This window comes from Apium graveolens, chromosome 10 (genome assembly GCF_009905375.1).
Source record: "Apium graveolens cultivar Ventura chromosome 10, ASM990537v1, whole genome shotgun sequence".
Classification (NCBI taxonomy): Eukaryota; Viridiplantae; Streptophyta; class Magnoliopsida; order Apiales; family Apiaceae; genus Apium; species Apium graveolens.
This window is the reverse complement of record NC_133656.1, coordinates 115867787-115882088: the sequence shown is the minus strand read 5'-3', so window position 1 is coordinate 115882088 and position 14302 is coordinate 115867787. Positions and strand designations below refer to the sequence as shown.

Genomic DNA, 14302 nt, shown 5'->3' with positions numbered 1-14302 from the left:
AATAAATAAATTTATAATTAAAATTAAATAATATAATTCTGAAAGATTAAGTTATCTATATAATAAGTGTATTTCATCTAAATACTATGATAAATTTATTTAAGAAGTACTTTCGTTACATAAGTTATTTTTATGTTATATATTTTATGAGATTATTTTTATAAATAGATTGTCAAATTTGTATTAAAAACTTAAAATAAGTAATACAATTCATGTTCATAATTATATTGCAAAAGTCTATAATTAAAATGGGTCATAATAAATATATGGATCTTTTATAAACCTAATATGGATACCAAACCTAAAATGGATAGTCCACTGGGTCAAATTAAAGTTAAAAATTATATCCGAGCCAAAATATGGATATAAAACTTAGAAAAGGGTTATTCAGCAATTTATAATATATAGATTAGTTTTTATTGCCTCTTAAAACAAAACGAAGTAACTTTTTTTTTTTTGGTGAAAATAACCTTTTTAATGTAAGATATATATATATATATATATAATTTTTTTATGAATACCATGATATAATGGAAATTTTCTGTCTTTACTTATTTATTGGATATTTCAATTATTTGTGGATAAATTAATTTAAATATGAAAAAATCTCATGCATTTTAAAATCAAATTCCTTTTCCGAGGAATGTTAGGTATTTTAAAATTTTCTCAGATATGACGTGTTTTTAATATTATGATTAAGATGATTAAATCTTTTATCGTACCAGAATTGATTCTCACTCATTCTGAGATTTGAGATTTGTTAGAACAAAAAAACTATCAATAAAAAAACGATTTTTTTTATTAACATAAGTTGATGTGAGATCTTGATTTCTCAAATAGAGGTAAATAGTTCGATTTCTGACTATTTAGCTATCAACAAAAAATAGATAATTTATAAAAAAATAGATAATTTATATTTTGATAATCTTTTTGAAAATCGAGAATTAATCTATTTTATCAAATATACATTTTCTCTAACAAGACTCAGTTTATTAAATAGAGTATAATTATCCTTTTGGTCACATGAGAATAGAATTTATAATTATGTCTCATGAACCCGAGTGTGCCGCTTAAATACGGTTTATCTTGATTCACTTATGCTATTCCGTGAGCCCGTGAATTTTATGCGGGTGCGAATTCTGTACCATAAAAACAAATAACAATGTACAATATGAAAAAGTCAAAATGATAGCCGAAAGAGATGGTACTTGCGTAAAGTTTGTCTGGATTGAGAAGAAAACATAGGATTCTTGCATTGGAAACCTTTGCAGAGGAGAACATGAGATAGTATGTGTTCTGATCCTTGTCAAACGTTTTTGGGTTCATTCTCATCCAGTCATGCAGCTGAACTAGGTAGAGCAGCAGTGAGCAGCAGTATAGTTTGATCTGTGAACGACAAATTAAATTTAATAACCGGTATTAGGACATGAGTGTTCTGTAAAGTGTTTGCAAGTTCAGACAGTGAAGGTCCGTTGGCATGATTATAGAAATAGGTCCAGTTTTTCCTTAATAAATACGTAAAATTTAAATCAGTGATAAAGTAGTAGATAATAATAAAATATTATTAATAAATATAAATCATAATACAGTATTTTAATTGATTAGTTTCGATTTTAAAAATGAGTTTAATTGATTAAGTGGCATTTCTCACAAAAATTATTATATGCTTTATTTGTGAATTTCAATTTCATCTGAAATTATCTAATTTGGGAATTTTATACATAAATCCTTTTTGTTTGATTTTTCGGCTATTCTTTCTTTAAGATTGTCAATTTTTTTTTGTTTTTTAGAATTTTAAGTGTTTATTTTGTGTATATTATTTAAATAACTGTCTCCTTCATTTTTTTATTTATTAATTTCCGACAAAAGAATATATTGTTAGAACTATAATGTTATATTGTAAATTCAGGTTTTCCTCTATTTTATGTTACATAATTGCCAATGTTAAATTTGAGGAAATGAATATTTAAAAAATTGTAAGATAATTTTGCGAGTTAATTAAATTTTATGATTTATTAGGTTGTTTTTAGAATATACTTTTAAAATGAATAATTTTCAAAACTCTACTTGACTGTATAAAAAACAATATTCCTTTAGTTATTATTTCTAACCATTGTATAATACATTCATAATTTTTTCTATTTAAAATACCATATTTATGTCCTATACTCCTTAACCAAAATATTTCATATAAATTTTTACCAAAATAACTTGTTATTTCTAACCATAGTAAAATACATTCATTTTTTTCCTATTTAAAATATCATTTTTATGTCCTAAACTACTAAATAAAAAAATTTCATATAAAATAATCTAATCAAAATAAACATTAATATGATCATCCTTTTTTTATGTGAATAAATAAGGCCCGTATCTCTGAGTATCATATTTGTACAAACATGACCAAATAATCTCAAAATCAAATATAACCTACATTAGTTTTACCCTAAAAAGCTAATCATCCAAAGATTAATCCCTAATGAAAAAGGGGTGATGTTAGCAAAAGTGTTGCCAACAAAAACAATAAAAACAGGCCCTTGTGCAACACTGTCCGGTTTATGTGTCTATGTGTAAGTACTTCCAGTTATGACTCACTGAACTCACTACTCTCTTCTCATCTTTCTCTTTAAAGTTCAAGTCTTTGATCTTGATTCACCCTTGTGTCTATACAAATTATACACACAACCCACATTTGTATATATTTTTTCCTGCAAACCCAATTCATAAGGGCTGCCAATTTAGACAAGAGGGGTCCTACTGCTTTGTTTTTTGGGGCCTATTCAATCATTTTTATTGTTTTTTCAATTTTATTGGTAAAGATTGAATCTTTTTATGTTTTGTCAAGTGCCCATTTCATTTAATTAGTCTTTTTTATCTTGATCAACAATCCCAAGAATTCTTGCAATTTTTTATTGACATTTTGTTTGTTTTTTATAATTTTTTTGGTGGTTTGGGCTTGAAGGGTTCTTGAAGATCTAAGTCAATGAAGAGATCTTTTGCTGTAAGTATTGTTTTTACATACAATTTTGTGAATTTGAGTTTGTTTATGCCTGTTTTGTGTGTTCTTGATTCCACATTGTGTGTAAGGATCTTGATTCTTGTATTTTATGTTATTTGATTTGATGATTAGAGCATTTAAGATCTGTAAAATCATTTTCCTGGTCTGTTTATTTTTTAGTTTTGTGACTGTAATTAACAAGTTAAATTTTTATCATTGGGATCTGATAGAGTGTGTTCTGTGATTACTTTTGCTGAGGTGATAGCTGAATTCTGGGAACTTTATGGTTTTCTTTTGCGTAATTTGTCGAAAAGCTGTAATTATAAATTTACCAGCTTTTTACTGGCATCTTGTGGTGAAATGTCTTTACTTTATGTCTTCTGAACTATAAAGATTGTAGTTGAGTATTGTGTCAGAATGACTGAATTTAGATTTTTTTTGAATTGAAGAATATGATTTGTATTTGAAATTAGTTGTTGCTAGATCCTTAGTTCTACATTGTAAAGTTTTGAGCACGGAGATGAAGATAGAATCCTATTACAATTTGAATTTTACACTGATGATGGGAAAGTATTTAGTTGAGTGGAGTATGATCTCGTGTTGGTCATGCACATTGAGTTGATAAATTTGCATTGGCACTAATGTAAATTGACTTGGCACCTAACTAAAACTGAAGTATGTGCCCACTAACGAACATTTATGTTCCTATATTTCCAACAGTTGGTGGCTTTAGTTCTGGAACTGTTATTGTTTGGTGAACCTCCAGGGCTTGTAAGTGGAAGCTCACTTTGCAGAGAGACTAGTTCGGCGATTGTTCGCCCCCACAGTGTCTCTATTACTGAATTCGGTGCAGTTGGTGATGGGGTGACGATGAATACTAAAGCATTTGAGAATGCAATCTTCTATCTGAATTCATTTGCTGATAAGGGCGGGGCCCAGCTTTTTGTCCCAGAAGGGCGGTGGTTGACAGGAAGCTTCATGCTAATCAGTCACTTAACGCTGCGGTTAGATAAAGATGCACAGATTCTTGCATCTACGGTGAGCATCCACCCTTATAATCAGTACCTTGAATCATCTTCCATATTAGAATAATTTATTAGCCCTTCTACAACATTTTCCTTTGTAATGGCAGATCAGTTAGCTAGGTTTCATTGAATCTTTCTTACTTATGGTTTTCTACAAATGTTGATATATCCTAAATCTAAGGTTTAATACAATGAGATGTTGAAGTATTATAGCTAATTGGTTTATTTATTATGGTTTAATACCTCTATGATGTTAAAATTAAGTATTATAGCTAATTGGTTTTTTTTATTATGCTACTAAGTTATTTAAACGTTCCCTGTCTTGTATGTTTGTGCTTTGACAGAGATAGGGAGTTTATTGTCTATGACCAATTTTTAATAACCCTTCATTCAATCATATTTTACAAAACATTACCTTTATTTTGCAGTTATCTGTCAGACTAAGTATCTATGTTCTTTGTAGTAGAATAATGGCCACACTCAGTTATCCTACTTAACCCTGTGTGTGTGTGTGTTCTACTTATACTCCCTCTTTTTTTAGTAGTCTTAATGCAATGCTCACTTAAAAATTCTGGCGATGTCTTTTGCCTTGTGAATCAAGGTCAGTAGAATTTCATTTATGTAATCATGTCACAAACTAGAATACATTGCATTGCTTTCAGAACTCTGATCATTGGCCAGTCATCGATCCTTTACCATCTTATGGCCGTGGTAGGGAATTGCCTGGTGGAAGGCATAGAAGCCTTATCTATGGACGCAATCTGACAGATGTTATTATAACAGGTCAATAATTCTCTCTTTAAGAAATGTGATTTGCTTATGAGTTTTGTTTAAATCAGTATCAACAGAGTTTTCCGTGCAGGTGATAATGGAACGATTGATGGTCAAGGCAGTGTCTGGTGGAATTGGTTCCGAACTAAAACATTAAATTATACCAGGCCTCATATGGTTGAGTTGATAGACTCCACAGATGTTATCATTTCGAATCTGACCTTTCTTAATTCACCTTTCTGGAACATCCACCCTGTATACTGCAGGTACTAAACATGTCTAACTAATTCTTACCCTTCTGTTATCAGTATGTTCCTAATTGAAATCTTATTTGTATGTAGAGTGCTAAGAATGTGTTTTTCTCTTTGAACAGCAAGGTTATTATCCAGAATCTGACAATTATTGCTCCTCTTGATTCACCAAACACAGATGGGATTGATCCAGGTTAGTTTTCTTGACTAAAAAAAGGTTCCTCTATATCATATTTACAGCCTTCCGTGACCCGTGACTAATTCTCTTCCATAGCTTTCAAGACTTTATAATTTCTTTTATAGTTTTGATGCAACAGATTACATTTACCTAAAACAAACGGCAGTTGCAGTTATATATGGAAATGTATGCGTGTCAAGAGAATTGGTTCAACTTTTATCAAATTATCTTTTCGAAGATTTTCACCATGAACATTTTGAAATAATATTACCTCATAAACTATAGATCTTACTGAAATTTCATATTAATATGGGTCTTTCCTGGCTGCCAAGAATTAAAGCAGCAGATGCAGATCACCTTGGCTGTACTACTCAGTTAAATGAAGATATTGTACCAGTGTACAACAGTATAAACTTAGCCATAGTAAAAACTGGAGTTGGACGTTAGGGATTTGTTTACACCAAGGTCTACTGATAGTAAATATATGTCCGCCTGCTATACTTTTGCCCCTCGAGATAACCCAGAAACTAACATAAGGGTCCTCATCTTCAAGTCTAACACTAAATTGTATAAAACAGATGGCATGATATCACCAAATTTGCTTGAATATGCAGGAATTTTGAGGGCCACTTTATTGTTTGAATTGTGAAATGCAACTTAGGAAAGACAACAGAGAAATCTAGATTTCTTCTTTTTTGAATATTTCTTTGGACAGGAACTGTATGAGCTTTGTTACTCTGTCAAATTTTTTATTGGACTTCTAACTGATATATTAAATGTATTCAGACTCTTCAGATGATGTTTGCATTGAAGATTGCTACATAACCACAGGGGATGATATCATAGCCATTAAAAGTGGGTGGGATGAGTATGGCATATCTTATGCTCATCCTAGTACGAATATTATCATCCACCGACTTGTTGGACAGACTACATCTAGCTCGGGCATTGCAATTGGCAGTGAGATGTCCGGAGGTGTGTCACAAGTCCATGTAGAAGATATACATTTTTTTAACTCTAACAGAGGTATTTCAATAAAGACGGCGCGTGGACGGGGAGGTTATGTGAGAAATATATTCATAACCGGGGTGGTCTTGTCAAATCTTAAAGTTGCTATTAAGTTTAATGGTAATTATGGGGAGCACCCTGATGAGTCTTATGATCCAAATGCTCTTCCTGTGATAGAAAAGATTAGCATTCAAAATGTTACTGGAGAAAAGATTGAAGTTGCGGGTCTTCTAGAGGGAATAGAAGGAGATACATTCAAACACATTTGTCTATCTGACATTATTCTTGATGTAAGCTCAAAATCTCCATGGACTTGCTCAAATATAGAAGGATATTCAGACAAGGTTTCTCCAGATATTTGTCAGCCGCTCAAGTCCAAAATAAACCCAGAGTCAAAGTGTTACCGCATGTCAAATCACTTGCGGGGTATTTCTCCTCAAAACAAAGGTACTTGGTCGGAATCCTTGTAAATATGGTATACAAATGCCACCCCTTCCCCTCAGAAATGGTTTTGCAATTGATTTGATTCTTGCCATTTCAAAAACAGTTTCTTCCTGAATTGCAAAGTTTTCTATGTAATTTTTTTGTGCAGCGACAATAACCAGAGTGATTTATAGATACATGTTTTTTTTATTTCATTTCGTTTTTATTACAAGGAGGGGATAGGAGAATCGAAAACAGTTTCTTTTCGACACCACTATATTATCCTCATCCTTATCTTATGATTTTGTTTAGAGTATCAAGCACTCTTGGTATTGCAAATTTGTTTGAAGGCGCATGAGAACATGCCGTCAAGAACATCGAGAAGAGCTGTCATCGAACAGTGCTGCCTCGGAAATTTACTACTCCCTCTGTTTCATTTTAATAGTCGTTTAATTTTTTGCACTCATTTCGAAATGTTTTGACCGCATTATTAAAATAATAATTTTTAAAATTTTCTTTTTCTGAATAAAAATATATAACTTAAACTTTTATTTAAAAAAGAAAATTTTTAAAAATAATAATTTTTACTATGCGGTCAAAGTATCTTGAAATATGTGCAGAAAAAGTTAAAATGAAACAGAGGGTAAAATGAAACAGAGGGAGTATGAGCTAAGAATATTTTACGATGAAAAATGCTTTGGAAGCTTATATATATCGGGGAAAAAAATATATCTGTTTACCCTGGATTTGTTTGGTCAGAAGAATAGGAAACATGTAACAGGATACAATGATATCCTTTAATTCCCCCTCAAATATATCAAGTAGAATAAGTATGACTATAGTAGTTTAAGAAGTAGTTTAGAGGTTATATAATTTTATTTATTTATTTTTAAATAATAGAATAAGCCGTGGTCGTAGTTTAGTAAGATAAGTAAAATATATATAGTAGTTTAATGATTTAGTAATTTAGTGGATATATAATACTTTATTTATTTATTTAGTAGACTATATCTAATAGTTTAATAATTTAGTAGTTTAGCGGATATGTAACATTATTTATTTATTTAATAATTAAAATTAGGGAACAACCGTTGAGCCAAATTATAGCTCATTCCAGTTATTATAATATAGTATAAATAAATATTTTCTACTAGTAGAAATACGTGTAAAAAATAAAGAATGTACTCCCTCTGTCCCTCCCATTTGTTTACACTTTCCTTTTTGGGATGTCCCATCCAATTGTTTACATTTCAAAACTTTCCAAAAATAGTAAAGTTTTTATAATTTTTAAATTAACTACATCCACTATTTTCCTCCACTATAACCACTTTATACATATAATATTAATCGGTCCCACTACTTTACTCATTTTTTCAACTTTTCTCCACTATTTTATCATTTTTCTTAAACTCCGCGCCCCACCCAAATGTAAACATTTGGGAGGGACGGAGGGAGTATTATTTGAAGAGGATAAAATCGTGAAGTTTTTTTAAAAACTAATCTTGAAGTTAAGAATATCAAACAGTCATCGAAAATTGCATAATCACCCGCAGATATTTGCGTTCATCTAAGAATAATTGGAAATGAAAATGCTAACGGGAAGCTTTTGAGTTCTCTTATAACGTAAACGTTAAGCTGTTTGGGGAGTGTTTTAGCACGATCACCTACGATAAAAAAAATAAAAAAAAATAAAAAAAATAAATAAATAGTAAAAAAAATATCAAAAATCATCACACTAAATTTCATTTAAATGATATAACTTAAGTACTTCTCTGGCCTCGATTCAATTTTTAAGCTATCTATTTATTACTATTATATAAAAGACGAAATATTGAAAGTTTTGGTACGGTATCTATTTTTTGGTATACGCTGAATTTACTGAATTACCCTTATTTACTTAAAAGTTTTATTAGTCTTAGTAATCGAATTATAATAGAAAAATAAATATAAATCGTTTTCAACTATAACACCTTACCTTTTTTATTTCTCTCAATTAAAACAACTTCTTTAAATATCACACCCTTAGTATAATAATATAAAAAAAAATCGTTTCCAACTATAATACGTTACCTTTTCTATTTCTCTCAATTAAAACAACTTCTCTAAATATCACAGACAAGTTTATTTAATAAAATAGGATAATAATATTATAATCACTAATAACTAATAAATTACCTCTTTCAGCTACTTAATTATTATTTATTTTTTACTGGTCCACATTAAAAAATATTTGTTTTATATAATTTTTAGTATTAATTAAAGACAAATATTATTAAAGTAAGTATTATCTTACAATTCAATTACATAAACAAAATAGGAAAAAAAAAATAGACGAAACATTAAAAGTTTGGTAGTCGGTCGGTCGGTATTTGCTGAAATTACTTAATTACCCTTACTTAATAATTCTAATTCTAATTATTGGGTCGATCAATTCTAATTCTAATTAATATTGAAATCAACTTCCTCTATTATTTTATCAATTTCAATTCTATTTTATATCGAACTCTATATCACTATAATTTATATATTAAATTCAACTTAATGTGACTCAGACTAAGATAAAATAATAATATTATAAATTCTCTTAAAAAATTTATACTAATGAACTTGGATAAACAAAATAATATATATTATTTATCTAGGATAAAAAAATACATTATACAATTGATTCAGGCTAATACAAAACTAAAATAAAAATATAATCCGACCAAATATATATATATATATATACCAATTATTCAGTCTAAAATAAAATTATCTTATTGATCCGGACTTTTAAAAAAAATCAAAATCAAACTAAAAATAATTAGTTTGATTTGGTCGGTGTATTGGGCATTAGGCGAAAATAAAATAATGTAAATCACTGATCCGAGATAAATCAAATTAATATTAGACTAAGTATAATTCGTATCCTATTCATGTGAAATAAAAAATCAAATTTTATTTAAAACATAATTTTTTTAAATACACTTAAAATTATCAATAAAACTATATCGTTCAATCACTAATATTGTCTTTTTCAAATATCTTTTATAGAGTTATAGTTAATCAATTAAGTAATTATCATGCTAAAAGAATATTTTTTTAGGGTTCCAACATTATGGAGACATTATATTTTTACCCTTAATAAAATAATAATTTTATAATAATAATATTTCCCCTTATCAATGTTATCACTTTAAATAAGTTTAAATGTTTTAAAAAGTTATGAATACTTATATAATTATCATGAAGTTATATCATTTAAAATTTTAAATGAACAAAATTAAGAATTGAATTCAAGTATTTATTTTTAAAATTATGTAATATTAAAAAAAATTATGCAGTCCGTGCATCGCACGACTTTTAAGCTAGTTGAAGCTAATATACTGAGAATTGAAACTCAGCATTCTCATTTATTAATATATTTTTAAATTACTATACCAAATCATCACTTATATTTTATATGAGTATCATTTAATACTTAGACCTTTTATTTAAATTTAAACATAAATGCTAGATTATTTGTGAAATTAATTTTAATAAATTGAATTTAAATACAAGTCAAACATAATGCATTAACAAATCAATACCTTACTTATTACTCATTTTTACGTTTAAAAATATATTTTAAACTTTGTTACATAAATTAAAATCTGCAATTCCTTATATTTTTTTGAAATTTACTGAAATAGAATCGCAATATATATATATATATATATATATATATATATATATCAAACTATAAACTAACCTAAATCATTAGATCAATATATTCTAATGCCCCCCAAAACACCACACCGAACTAATCTGCACCATCCCACACACAATCTCAGCTTTTCCCCTTCATTTTTAATTTGATTTTTCCCGTCAAACTGTAAATATTTTTTAAATCCGACTTCATTGTATTTTTTTCATCTCTCGACGACTCGATTTGCCTACCATGTATATATATATATCACTTATATTCTGCAAGTAAAATCTTGCATAAAACATTGCAAAACTTATTATTTTGTAAATCCTGCTCTATAAACATCATTACTTTGTTTAAAATCTTGAATATCATGTATGTACGGCATGTACAATATTATAAAATATTTTATATTACGAAACATGTTTAGTTTGCAGAATATTTGTTCAGTTTGCAGAATATACACATTTTACTTTTTAAACTTGAAGGATGTTAAATAATTTCAATGAATTAGTGATATTCATATAACATTTTTCATAAAATAATATATTTTATAGTGTTTTGATTACAGAACGTAGGTGGTCTCCGATGAAATAGTGGTTTTCATAGAACTTTGTTCTATATATATACATATATATACATATATGTATATATGTGTGTGCGCGCTTGTGTGTGGGTCACGACTATAAAGGGTCAACGTACCAATTGAATTCAAAATCATAATTAGACCATTTTTTTCTTAAAAAAAATACTTGAAATACTTCAGCTTGATTTGAATTCGGAATTTAGCCCATTTTTTTGAAAAATATTCATCACCTGCTATATGACCCGATTTACTATGTAATTTTAGTCAAATTAAATTATGAGTCTGTCGTGGTCATCTAATCAATAAGACAGATTATTTTATATCAAAAAAATGTGTTTGATATTTTTTATAAGATAAATTAAAAAATTGATATGTATCAAATTTACTAATTTGAACAAAGATTGGTCATTCAATAAACTTGACATACATGAAATTTAACATGAGTCGTCACAAAATCTGTTGATCACCCAAACTTACTAGATGTGTGTTATCTTATATTTAAAATAATGACGAATGATGTTAAAAAGACACGAAAAAATAGTAAACATAATGGAGGAACATTACATTTAAGAACCCTTTTCGTAAAAAAATAAAATTGAGTTGTGAATGAGATTAACGAAATAATTAAAATTTAGCTCAACCGTAAATCAGAATATTCAAAACATCTATAGAAATTCTTTGTTTAGCCAAATTTTAGAATAAGTATATAAAAAAAAATTATGGAGTTCTTATTTTTTGTATCAGGTGTTATAAAATAATCGTTCCTCCTTTAGAGATTACTTAGGATACGATTATAAATGTAATTTATTAATTAAAATTTATGGTACCTGATAAATTAGTCTTTTTGCTGAATTTTGACATTTAATAGAAACGTGCGAGTTAAACTTTCAGTAGTAGAAAATGGAGTTTAGCAAGGATAACATTCTTTTACATATATATATTATGAATCTTAAAAAAAAATTAACGAGAATTATTAATTACCATTCACTTTTTAAAAAACCCAAAACCAAGGATCAGGGACATGTCAGTGACCTCTTAAAACTTCAGATTGTAGAAAACATCAGGTAATGTCGGGTTTTTAGTACAACCTCAATGAGTTTTAGAGGTAAACATACTTGTGGGAAATATATGTGGGATCTATAACAATTTTCACCACAAACTAATACAAATGTATGATAAAATAAGCAAATTCTGTTGAACTATAAGGCAACGTATACCTTCAATAACATTGCAAACTACATTTCTGATGTTAAATTGGTAAACAGCGTCGTGGACTCATCAACACATGTACAGTGGATAAAACTTGACAGATACAACCAATGATAGTATGAACCAACGTTAGTGGTTATGTAATATGCACCATGTAGTCATGTACCAATACACATTTTACACCAGAAACTAATATGCATGGATGAATATTTATTAACCGAAAAAACTTTGCATTTTTATAATTGGGTACATAAAGATTTTATTTACCTAAAGTATAGTTGTGTCATTTATATTAACATCATGTCGAGTTTAATCCTTATACCTGCTGAGCTATGAATGACAAGTCATAAAATATTGACAAAAAACACAATGACGCAGGTTTACACTTTTTATAAATATTGTACAAATTCTTGTACATTACCGTGCAACAACAATAAAGTTAAATACTAAGAAAGATTTGATAAATTTTACACACGCCAAACATTCAATATCAAGGTTACTTATTTCACAACTCAAAAAAATCTCAATCATGAATGGTTTTATCGGTAACAAAATAACTACAGTAACATCACAAATCATGAACATCACACGCCATAACGTCTCGAAACTTTAAAAGTTATAATAGAGCATGACCCGTGCCTCCCACGGATTTTCATGCTAGTTATTTTTAATAATTCAATATCGATATCATTATGATTATAAAGAGATGAACAGTGGCGTATCCAGGATTGTACCGAGAGGAAGGCTTCATTAATAATTTTTTTTACAAAAGTATTAAAGTTATCAAATATGTAATAATCCTTAAAATTATTTTTATACACTATTACGATGAGGTAATTGAATTCTTCGAGATGTCATATTTTGGAAACGATCCAAAATCAATTCACGATCAATATTTACAAAGACATCCTTCTCGACGTATACCACCAAACTATCATTCATCCATTTATCTCCCATTCGCTTTCGCAAATAAGTCCTAACATGTATTAATTGCATAAAATACTCTTTCAACAGAAGCAGTTTCCATGGGTAGAAGTAATGCTAATTCAATCAAGTGATACACCAATGGATATGGGCCAGACTTCTTAGTTGCGACCATTTTCTTTGCAAGAGTTCCCAAATCTCCGATTCTGGAAAATTCTTGATCTCTCTTGACATCATAAATGTACATATCTAATTGACTGTGAATCATTAGAAGTTCTGTCCATGAAAAATATTCTGAATAAAGATTAGCAAGATACACTAGTTTATCAACATCAAAGGTATAATATATATCTCTAGGATCATGATAAGTTACAAAAATAAGCAAGTATGTACTTATTTCTGAAAATCGGTTATCCAACTCTTATGAAATTAAATCAACAACCTAAATTATAAATGATAATTACTAATATTAGTAAAGAGTTAATGCAATAAGAAAGATATAATTGAAATGAACATGGTAAATTATCTCACAAAAAACTTCAACTCGATATTGATGGTAATTGGTAACACTTTGTCCATCTCGTCTCATTCGAGTACGAGATTGTATGATATCATCCATATTAACAATGGTGATACTATTTTCCACACAAAAAGAGTTGACCTCATCTAAAAAGATATCCCATCTTCTCTCTCGAAAGTCTCTTAGTTGTTCCTTTACATTTATTATTAAATGCATAACTTGTCCAATATTTTCATCTTTTTGTTGTAGCAAATTTAACAATTCATTTGTGTACCCCAATATTTGTTTCATCAACTGAAAGATAAACACAAAGTCATAATTTTCCATTATAATTAGTAAGATTTTAGACATACCCTGTGTATCATTATTTTTCCATCATCACAAATATTTTCAAGAACTTCTATCACTGAGGGCCATATTAATGTAAACGTAGAAAAGTTATGTAATGTGATCCCCATCTAGTATCACCCGGTCTTTCCAATCCTGTTTCTTGATTTTTCCAAAGAATTCTTCCAATTCCTAAATCATTTCTTTATAGAAACATTATCCCCAAACCGACTAGCATTTGTTGCCTTGAAAAGAAAGCAACAGAAATAATAAGCAACATCCTTGGATATACTATATTCCAACCAGTCATGCAAACTAAACCAATTCCCTTGAAAACACCTAATTAATCCATCACATTGATTTTTTGAAAAATTATGTAGTCTTGGTCAACAAGCACCTTTAGATATGTACT

At 28.7% G+C, this 14302-nt stretch overlaps 1 protein-coding gene across 2 annotated transcripts; it reads left to right on the top strand.

The window, feature by feature from the left end:
• The first annotated feature begins 2482 nt into the window (after positions 1-2482).
• On the top strand, positions 2483-6869 carry LOC141693101 (putative polygalacturonase). 2 transcript variants are annotated; one of them, XM_074498107.1, is made up of 7 exons: positions 2483-2570; positions 2963-3001; positions 3719-4036; positions 4686-4806; positions 4886-5060; positions 5168-5238; positions 6010-6869. In XM_074498107.1, exons 2-7 carry the CDS (start codon positions 2984-2986, stop codon positions 6699-6701), a joined length of 1395 nt encoding a protein of 464 aa, XP_074354208.1. In that variant the 5' UTR covers positions 2483-2570; positions 2963-2983; the 3' UTR covers positions 6702-6869. The 2 variants fall into 2 exon arrangements, with proteins under 2 accessions (XP_074354208.1, XP_074354207.1); XM_074498106.1 differs by lacking the exon at positions 2483-2570 and adding an exon at positions 2577-2813.
• Positions 6870-14302: the final 7433 nt, after the last annotated feature.

Excerpts from the sequence above, each read along its gene's own strand:
- LOC141693101 (XM_074498107.1), top strand. Across the intron at positions 4,037-4,685 it reads CACAGATTCTTGCATCTACG|AACTCTGATCATTGGCCAGT; the intron begins GTGAGCATCCAC and ends CATTGCTTTCAG. Across the intron at positions 5,239-6,009 it reads CACAGATGGGATTGATCCAG|ACTCTTCAGATGATGTTTGC; the intron begins GTTAGTTTTCTT and ends AAATGTATTCAG.